The following is a 9,950-nucleotide window of genomic DNA, read 5'->3' as shown; positions in this document are numbered from 1 at the left end:
CCCGGCCTGCCCGCCACGCACATCATGGCGGCTCCGCGCCCACTACCTCCAAGATGGCCACCTGCCCCGTCAACCCCCCAGCGCCCAAGATGGCCGCCCGGGAGCGCTGCGCGCCGCTCCCAACATGGCAGCCCCCTGTGAGCGGGAGGGTGTGAGCAGGTTGGTGACGTCACTTCCGTCCTGCCGCGACGGAAGCGGCGGCCGGGCTCCCATGGAGACGGGCGAGGGTCGGCCGGAGGTGGCGGCGATGCTGCGGGCGTTGAACGGGGCGCTGGGGCGGCCCGCAGCGCTCTGGGTGAAGGAGAGCGGCGCCCGCAACCTGCGGCACCGGGACTTCCTGGCGCCGCGGGCCGCGCTGAACGCTGCCTTCTCCGGGGGACAGGTAGGCTGCGGGCCGGGCCTGCGCCGGGCCACGTGCGGGCAAGGGACTGACTCCTCGCCTTCTCGCCCGGCAGGTGCCCGCTGACGTCATGGCGGGCGTGACGTCATTGGGAGGCCCGGGGGTGCTGGCGGTGCAGAGCTGCCAGGAGACGCCGGCCGGCCTGGCCGTGCAGGTGCAGCGCCCCGAGGCCTTCCGACGCCTGCTGGGGCCCCCGCCCGATCCGGCCCTTGCGGCGGGGCCGCAGGCGGGCTGGGTGGTGCTGCACTGCCCGGCCTTGCGCGGCCCCGCTGCCCTGCGGCCGCGCCACCTCCGCCCCCTCCTCCTGGCCGACCACCTGGCCCAGCTGCTGCGCGCCCAGGGGTGAGTGCCTCGCCCCTGCCCCGCTACCCAGCCCTGTGCTGCTGGTGCCCACCTTTCCCTCTCTTGCAGGGTCGGTGTCCGCCTGGTCCCGGCCCTCGCCGAGGAGGGGAGCCGGAAGGTCCTGCAGCAGCTCCGTGTAGATTGGCCCTCTGGCTCCGGCGGCTCAGCCCTCCCTGACACTGTTTCAGCCTTGAAGCAAGCGCTGGGCCAGTCACCCTGTGCTGCAGCTTGGGAGCAGGGGCCAGGCACAGGCGTGCTGCCTGAGGATGTCATCTGTACAGTGCACTTAAAGAGCTTCGTGGAGCAGCAGGGCTTGGTGGGCTATGACCCCAATATAGATGTCCTTCTTGGTGAGCCTCACATGTACACTGTCTCTAGTGTGACAGCAGGGAGGTGGCCGGCTGCAAACAGGCCGGTTTCCTTTTTCCCAATTATTTTTACATAAGGGGCATTCAGATCCAAACTGCCTTCTCCTTTTATTCCTCTTCAGTCTGGTTTCAGCCAGAAATGCAGACAGCCTGGGGGAGCCCTGATGGGGTGGGATGGCGGAGGGGTGGCAAGCCCTCATGTCCTGCTCTGAATGTCCTTCCTCTTTTCAGTGACAGAGGGGAAGCTGCGGTCCCTGGCTGAGCTGCAGCAAGCCATCCTGCAGTGCACAGTGAGTAACCTTGCCGGCACTGCCTGCCTCTCGCTTTCCCAGTGTTGTTTCTTTCTGTCTGACATGTGAGCTCCCTGCTGTGCTCCGCTGCAGGCTGGAGGCCAGGGGAGCTGCTGCAACATAGTGCATGTGGTGAGCTGCGAGGAGGAATTCCAGCAGCAGCAGCTGGATCTGCTCTGGAGGATTTTGGATCCAGGGGCCCACACAGCTTTGCAGGTGAGGAACCTCCCACCCTCCTCACTGTGGCCCCCAGCATCTTTGCACTCAGCCAGCCTCCTTCAATCCTGCAGCGAATGCTGAGGCCCAGCCTTGCCCCCTTGTGAGGTTTCCTTTTCCCTTTTCCCCTCCACACTCTTGCCCAGGTGGTGGAGCAGCTTCTCTGTCCTTGGGATTTCAGTGCTAAAGAAGCAGGGGCAGGAGAAGGCTGGGGGGACGCAGCTAGAACAGGGCTGTTTTTAGTCCAGTTCTCCTGCAATGTGTTTTGGTGGAGCTTCTTTGACCCCAGCCTCACCTCTCCCTTTCAGAAACATCTTGTCTGTGGGCCAGTGAAGGTGACAAACCCCTCATCACCCATCGGGGCAGACCAGTACTTCCAGTAAGTTGGTGTGCAGCAGGGTGCCTGCTGTACTGCTCACCTGCAAAGGCTCCCTGTGCCCTGCTGGGTCCCATGGGCACCCAGGCAGCCACGCTGCAGCGCTGAGCGAGCTGCTGGCACATGGAGAGTTTTGTAAAGTTCCTGCATTCTGCTCTTCCATGGCCTCAGGGCTGTTTTCAGAGGACTGGAGGTGCGGAACAGAGGTGCCCTCCCCACTACCAGTGGCCTCCTCCAGCAGTGCTGCTTCTGGCCCTCTTAGTGCTGCCAGGGGGCTGCTGGGAGGAGAGGCAGTAGCAGGAGCTGGGCGCTGCAGTGGTGCAGGGTGGTATCTTTCTGCCTTCCCATGTTAGAGCACGGCCTTGGCGCGGGGACAGCCCTTTCGCAGCCAAGAGGCAGAGCCTGTGCCTGGCACTGGGGCTTCCTCGTGGCCCTCTCCAGGCAGCGGCACAAGGGGCTAGCCACAGTGTGGCTGTCCCTGCCCGGCTTCTCGAGGTTGGGTACTGCTTTTGCTTGGCTGGGTCACTGCTGCAGCTGGGATGCCCCAAGAAGCCTGAAGGCTAGTGGAGCCCTGGGACGCTCTCTGGGGCCAGTTCAACCCAGGGGTGGTGGCTGTGAGTGTCTATTCCTCCCAGGCTCCGAAAGCGCCAGATGTATGAAGCCTCTGTGATGAAGTACGGGGAGCTTGCACAAGGTGAGAGTTTGCTTTGTGGCTCTATGTGGATGCTGCTCTATCTCCATCTCTGCTGCTCCCATGAGTCTCCCATCTGTGTCTGCAGCCAGTGGGGCTCTCACCTGCATGGTGCTCCCTCTCCCCTCTGCCATGAAGCCAGGTGCTGACCTTACTTGGGTGAAGGCGTCTAAACCACCATGCAGGGCACCAGCACAGAGCAGCACCTGCAGATGGGGGCCAGTGGGCGTTCCTCCCTGGATGCTGGGGGTAATGTTATCCAGGAATGGAGCGAGCTGTGCCTAATGCCACCTGTGCTCTCCACAGATCAGGCCTGGACTGAGGTGATTGATACACTCACTGTGGCTGCCATCAGGTTTGAGATGCTGAGCACTGCCCACCAGAGTCAGGTAGGACAGTGGTTCGTGCAGAGTGGGGGTACGCGAGCTGTGGGAACATCAGAGCGGCCTGGACTGTGACTGCGCCAGGGGAGGTTTAGATTGGATATTAGGAAAAATTTCTTCACCGGGAGGGTGGTCAAGCATTGGAACAGGCTGCCGAGGGAGGTGGTGGAGTCACCATCTCTGGAAGTGTTCAAAAAACGTGTAGATGTGGCGCTTCAGGACATGGTTTAGGGGGCATGGTGGCGCTGGATTAATGGTTGGACTTGATGATCTTGAAGGTCGTTTCCAACCTTAGTGATTCTGTGATTCTTCCTGCCCTCAGATCACCCTGGACCTGGAGGACAGCAGCATCTCCACAAAGGGAACCAAAAGTGGTGCCTTTGTGATGTACAACTGTGCCCGGTTGGCCACGCTCTTTGACACCTACCAGCGGGCTGTGGAGCGGGGTGAGCATCAGCCCCATGACCCTCCTCGAACAGCCACTCCTGGGCTGTTCCTCACGCCTGCAGCCACAGGGGCTTCTCTGGGCACAAGAAGTCTCCCACCTCCTTTCCAGGCACATACCCTCCTCTGCCACCAGCATCAGAACTGAACTTCTCCTGCCTCCGGGAGGAGGTGAGTGCTGAGAAAGTGAATATGGGGACCTGTGTGCCCTTAGCTCCAGTGATGGATGCTGCTTGCCCAGGAGGGTCCGTCCCTCTCCAACACACGTAACCCTTTCACAGGGTGAGTGGCTCCTGCTCTTCAACTATCTCCTTCCCTTCCCCGAAGTCCTGCAGCAGGCAGCACAGCTTCCCCCATCCCGCAAGGGGATTCGCATCACAGCCAACACAGAGACAGTAAGTGCCACGTGCCAGAGCACTCATGGGTGCTGCTTCACCAGTGCCAGCCCCAGGGCAAAGCTATGTGCCACTGGTGAGTGACGCAGGGGTGGTGCTGAGGGAAGAGACCGCAACACCCCTGGGGCTGCTTCTGCTGTGCTTGGGGTGGAGAAGGGCCCAAGATCAGCCAGACCCCCCTGTCAGCAGAAGCTCTCTGTCTGCAGGTGTGCAAGTTCCTGATCCAGCTCAGCATGGATTTCAGCTCCTACTACAACCGGGTCCACATCCTGGGGGTGAGTCAGATGTCCCAGGCCATTTGCTGGAGGGTTGCAGCCCTGCAGTCCTCCCTGGAGCTGGACTGCAATTGTGGGGCTTTGCAGTGCCAGGGCTGTGATGCAGCCTTGCACCAGGTCCCTCGTGGATGTGTCTGCAGGGTGCAGAGGCAGCAGTGCCTCTAGGGCCAGCCCAGCCAGGGGATGCCACCAGCCCCAAGTTGCTGCCTTTCTCCCTGCAGGAGCCATTCCCTCACCTCTTCGACCAGATGTTTGCACGCCTCCAGCTGCTGGGAGCAGTGAGGGATGTGTTCCACAGTGCCCTGGCAACTCTGCACCTCCCTCCTCTCAGCCAGATCTGAGTCACCACTGAAGAGACGTGCCACAATGTGACAGGGATGAGGACCATGTGCCATGAGGGGAAGGAAGGGGCACATCCTCCCTGGCAGGGTGACAGACTGCCCTACAGTCAGGCAGGGAGCCAGTGGACATGTCAGCCCCATGCATTCTGAGGATTTGGCTATGCACACCCCATAGCTATGCCCAGCATGGGAGATGGGTATATATGCCACATCCACACCAGCAGAAGGGAGGAGGCGTGCAGCACCCTCCAAGCAAGGCTGGGGAGTACCAGGGGAGGCAGCGCCAGGGACCACAGCACCTCAAAACCAGGCACCAACCTTGCTTCCCTCAAAGTTGTTTATTGAAGGTTGCTCCATGCTGGCAGGGAGCTCCTGAGGCTCAAGGCTCCCACACTGGGCCCTGGACCAGGCCCTGATACCGGAGTCCAATACACTTGTTGCTGGACAAATACTGTGTGTGTCTGACCCCAGCAGAGCACCTTGCCCCATGCAGGGCCACATGCAGCTTCTTGCCCTTCCCTGTGCTCTGACCGTGCTGGGACCTGCTGCCGTGCAGAGCAACCTGCTCAGCTTGAGGCAGGACTGAAAGAGTGGGTAGAGATGTGGTTCAGGCTAGCACAGCACACCTTGGGCTGTAGCCCCTCACCCTGCAGGGTGCTGCCTGTGGAGGATCAGTGTCCCCACTCGTTTCAGCACAGTCCCCAGCACTGCAGGGACAGGGCAGGCACACAGGGCCCTGTCCCAGGGAGCATGATGCTGGACCCTGCTACACCAGCACCTGACTGGTCTTGGCCTCAAGCTCCCAGGGCCAGGCACATCACTCGGCCCCCTCCTGCACAGGAGGAACTTGTGCGCAGGGTGGGCCGTGACAACCCCATTCCTTTATTGCCTAGAGAGCCACAGGCTGGTGCAGGATGGGCCACACCTGCCTTCTCCCCCCGAATCCACCAGCCTCAAGCACCCCAGATGATGCTTTGCTGTCCCCAAGGGCCCAAGCACAGCCATCTCAAGAGGCAACACATCAGCACACAGGCTGGGATGGGCTGGGGTCATGGGCAGGGTGCCCACCCCAGGCCCCAGGCAGGCAGGGAGCGGGATGTGTTGCTTGCCTGCCCTGTTACTGGGGAGCCTCTGGTGGCAGGGGCTCAGTGGGGGCCATCCCGCACAGCATCTCCAGGCCTTGCCCGCAGAGTATGCAGTAGTAGCGCAGCTCCCCCCCGGCCTCTGCCACCCCCCAGCAGTCCAACTCTGCCAGGTCAGGCACATGGAAGAAGGTGGTGCTGAGCGCGTCCAGCCTGCCCGGGCCTCGGCGCCACAGCGTCAGGCGCTGGTCTACTGAGGCAGAGAGCAGCAGGTCCAGACGCAGCACCCGGATCCCTGTCACGTGGGCAGCATGGGCGCAGGGCCTGGCCACCTGCTCCAGGACATGCAGGTAGGTCCCTGCTGTGCCCTTATCCCTGTCCAGGGCCACCTCCAGCAGGCAAACGTGGATGGAGCCATCATCGCTGCCACTGGCCACCAGGTACTGTCCCTCTGGTGTCTCGCAGACATGGAGGCTGTTCACACCACAGCTGTGGGCCATGATGATGAGCAGCGGGGGGCCCAGGGCTGGGAAAAACAGGCTTAGTCAGGCGAGTGACCCTTCCCTCAGCCAGAGGGAACAGAGGAGTCACCAGTATGGCCTCCCTTGGGAGGCAGGGCAGAGCTGCCAGCAGCTGCACCCACCCAGGGGCTGCATCTCTCCCTCTGCTCGGTGCAGGGCATCCACTGCGTCTGCAATGGGGCTGGTGATGTCCCAGAAGGCGATGCTGCCGTCGGTGGCCGCACTGCACAGGAGGTGCCTCCTAGAAGGGAGGCATTGGGGAGGCCTCCAGCTGCAGCCCTGCGACAGGCGGCCCTGAGGGTCCCCACCAATACTCGGGGAAGCGGCAGAACAGTTCCCACAGACTGATTTCTCCCCTCCACCTGCTGAACTGCCATCCCTGCGAGGACAAACTCTTCTCCCCAGAGCCCCATTGGCTGCAGCACAGGCTCACCTCTCCCCTCCTGCCCGTGCATGCAGGAATGCCTGCACCTTCAGCACACAGCGTTGGTGGTGAAATGACTCCGCGACTAGTACCAGCTTCCGGGCGGCCTCCAGCAGCCCAAAGACCCTGCATTGGAGGAGAGGGCAGTTGGCCATGTGAGAAGGGGGCTTCTGGTGCCTCTGCTCCCACTTCCCACCGTGTGCCGTCCTGCTCCAGGCTTGGAGACAGCCACGTCCACAGCAGTAGCCTCCCCAGTAAGCCTGCTCTGTTCCCGTCACCAAGCCCCATGATGGCTCCTCACCGGACTGATCCGTCGCTGCATGCGGCCGAGAGAAACTTCCAGGGCGTTGGCAGCTGCTCTGTGGTGGTCCCAGGCACGACCGAGAGGGACATGTACCTGCAGCAAACACATGATGTTCACCAATGCCACAGTGATACCTGTGGCCCCAGGGAGATGGGTGGCCCAGCAGAGCACCCTAAACCCAGTGTTGGACACAGCTCTGAGTACTCAGTAAAGGCAGGAGGGTAAGGCCGAGCCTTTTCTATACCCCAAAAAGTCCCTCAAGACCCAGCCAGTGGGCACAGAACACCAGGGATGTGCCTAAAGCCAAAATGCCTCCCTCTGCCTCGGCTGAGCCCACAGCCATGTGGAGTGGGTATCCCTGTGGAGGCCAGCATGATTGCCAGTGCCCTCTCAGACTGCAATCATTGCTAATCCTGCCTCAGGCAGTCCCCGAGCATCACCTTGTTTCCGGGTCCATCTTGACAAGCCTATGCCTGTTCTTCTTCCGCTCCCAGTGCTCGTCCAGCCGGTGGGAGGCCACATGGATGACCTGGCAGGCCACAGCACTGTCAGAGGTTGTGTCCCTGGCACACAGCAGCCGGTAGCACTCAATCTGCGCCCGGCCGCCTGCAGAGAAGAGCAGGGTGGACAAGCCCTCGTCACCCAAGTCCTCGTCGCTGGGTCCTGTGGGGCTGGCCACTGCCAGTGCCCTCACACTGGAGATGTGGTCGCTGAGCCGGGCAAGGGGCACAGCCGTCCGGGAGCACTCACTAAGCACCAGGACGCATGCCGTGGTGTCCTCGCTGCCGGTGACAAAGACATTAAGGGTCGTGTGGCCAGGCACCTCCACTGCCCCCAGGCGTCGCACGCAGGCTATCTCCCGCCCGTGCAGGGACGCCAGGAGCACCTGCTGCTCACAGCGCTTGGCCTCGTGGTGGTACAGCATCACATCCCCGCACTTGACGAAGGCAAAGGCCTCGGCTGAGGGGCTGCTGCAGTAGCTCCAGGAACGGTGCCCCCCGCCGCAGGGGATGCAGTGGAGGTTGTCGCCAGTCCTGCTGCTCCACACCACAAAATTGTCAGCGTGAAAGCCCAGCACGAGCAAGTCCCCGTCCTGGGTAAAGCGCAGCTCCTCGATCCACTGCAGCCCTTTGCAGGGCCTGTGCTTCTGCAGGACCTCCAGCTGCTGGCCCTCCACGCGGAGCTGGCGGTAGACACCATCCCGGCCGGTGCTGTAAATGTAGTCCCCGTGGCAGGTCACTGACGTAACCCCTGTCTTCCCGTGGAGTCCAAAGAGCATGGACAGTGGGCTCTCAAGGGGAAGAGCCCCTTTGTGCAACAACCAAGAGAGCGGCGACTCACTGCCGGAGTCCTTGGTGACCAGGTTGGTGCCACCATCAGCAATGCTGATGTTTTCTGCAGCCTGCCCTGAGTTGCTGCTGCAGGGGAAGAGGAGGAGGGAGCCCCGGCGGTCCCCGCAGACCAGGAGCCCTCCCTGGGGCAGGAAGGCCGCACAGGTGTGCCAGCGCTGCTTGCAGGGAGGCAGCAGGTAGCGTCCCATGAGCCGCACCGAGGGTGCCTGCCTGGGGCGGTGGGTAACATCCAGCCAGAGCATCTCTCCGTCGGGCCCGGAGGCCAGGAGGGCGGCGGCAGCGGCGGGGGACAGCCCGGGGCGGGGGGCCCAGCCCAGCCCGCGCACGGCCCCCTCGAACAGTCTCAGCTCGCGCACGGCCCCAGGGTGGCCCAGGGCGAAGAGAAAGAGGCGCCCGTCGCCGCTGGCCAGGGCGCAGAGCGTCTCGGCCCCATCGGCCAGGGGGGCGGCTGCTAGCACACCGCGGGGCCCGCCGGCGGCGGGGGGCAGCACCGGCCCCCAGCGCCCTGCCGCCGCCTCGTACGCCGCCAGCTCGCCCGCCTCGCCCAGCGCCAGCACCCGCCGCGGCCCCGCCAGGAGCACGGCCCGCGGCCGCCCCGGGGCCCCCAGCGCCGCCGGGGCCGCGCCCGGAGCCGCCCGCCGGGGCCGCCAGAGCCGGACGCCGCCGTCGTCGCCTCCCGTGGCGAGGCAGCCGCCAGCGGTGCGCAGGGCTAGGGCGCGCAGGGCCCCACGGTGCCCCCGCCGCTCCCGCCGCACGCCGCCGCGGCTGTCCCACTCGAGGCAGGTACCGTCCTCCCCGGCGCTGACCGGGCGCGGCCCCCGCAGCGCCACGGCGGCCACCCGCGCCCCGTGTCCGTAGCACACCAGCAGGCAGGAGCCGTCCCCTTCTCCGTCCCCGTCCCCGCCGCCCAGCTCACCCACGGCCCAGAGCCGCACGCTGCGGTCCTCGGAGGCTGAGGCGAGCAGCCCCCGCGGCGCCGAGTAGCAGAGCGCCAGCACCGCGCCCCGGTGCCCGCGCAGCCGCCGCCGCGGGGTGGCCGCCGCCGCCGCCTGCCAGACCACCACGGCCCCCGCTGCCGTGCCGGCCGCCAGCGCCAGCCGCGCCCAGCCCGTCCCCGCCAGCGCGGCGCAGCGCAGCGCCCCGGCCCCGCCGCAGCTCGCCCGCCGCAGCCAGCACCCACCGCCCCGCCACTCGTAGAGCGCCACGGCCCCGCCGCCCAGTGCCAGCGCCAGCCGCCCGCCCGCCGCCCACCGCGCCTCCCACACCCGCGCCCCTAGTCCCCGCGCCGCCCCGCCGCCGCACGCCGCCAGCCGCGTCCCACCGCCCGGCCCGCCACGCCGCACCGCCAGCACCGCCAGCCAGCGCCCGCCGAACGCCGCCACCCGCACCACCGCCCCACTGGGGCCGGGCTCGGCCCGCAGCCCCTGCACGCTGGCCTCACGCAGCACGCTCCGCCGCCCGGCCGCCGCCGCCAGCCCGCCGCCGCTCAGCCGGAACGCCGCCACCTCCGGGCCCGTGCCTGCGGGACACCTCGTCAGCCGCCGCTGCCGCCGGCGGCCCCGTCGCCCGCCCCGGACCCGGGCTCACCCGCCAGCAGCACGTCCCCCGCGAACTCCAGCGCCGTCACCGGCGCCACCAGCGCCACGGACTCCATCTTGGCGGGGCCGCCACTTCAGCCGCTCGTCCCGCCGCTCATTGGCCGGGCCCCGCCGCCCCGCCCCTACAGTACGGGGAGTCCGCGCCTGT

General features: G+C 65.3%; 2 protein-coding genes across 2 annotated transcripts; one reads left to right on the top strand and one right to left on the bottom strand.

Moving 5' to 3' along the window:
* DALRD3 (DALR anticodon binding domain containing 3) lies at nucleotides 1–4,521 on the top strand (the record flags this gene model as incomplete). The annotated part of the gene is made up of 13 exons (XM_082004383.1): nucleotides 1–382; nucleotides 456–742; nucleotides 812–1,092; nucleotides 1,342–1,400; nucleotides 1,494–1,616; nucleotides 1,925–1,995; nucleotides 2,628–2,686; nucleotides 2,990–3,072; nucleotides 3,389–3,512; nucleotides 3,623–3,681; nucleotides 3,792–3,905; nucleotides 4,112–4,180; nucleotides 4,402–4,521. Exons 1-13 carry the CDS (start codon nucleotides 125–127, stop codon nucleotides 4,519–4,521), a joined length of 1,707 nt encoding a protein of 568 aa, XP_081860509.1. The 5' UTR covers nucleotides 1–124.
* Nucleotides 4,522–5,638: 1,117 nt separating this feature from the next.
* WDR6 (WD repeat domain 6) lies at nucleotides 5,639–9,858 on the bottom strand (the record flags this gene model as incomplete). Its single annotated transcript, XM_082004855.1, has 6 exons — nucleotides 5,639–6,129; nucleotides 6,247–6,365; nucleotides 6,558–6,674; nucleotides 6,850–6,945; nucleotides 7,293–9,723; nucleotides 9,792–9,858. The coding sequence occupies 6 exons, from the start codon at nucleotides 9,856–9,858 to the stop codon at nucleotides 5,639–5,641; spliced, it is 3,321 nt and encodes a 1,106-aa protein (XP_081860981.1).
* Between the last annotated feature and the right edge of the window lie 92 nt (nucleotides 9,859–9,950).

Source organism: Phaethon aethereus (assembly GCF_964289735.1).
Source record: "Phaethon aethereus genome assembly, chromosome: 11".
Lineage (NCBI taxonomy): Eukaryota > Metazoa > Chordata > Aves > Phaethontiformes > Phaethontidae > Phaethon > Phaethon aethereus.
Note: the sequence above shows the minus strand (reverse complement) of the source record. Positions and strands in the feature narration are given on the sequence as shown.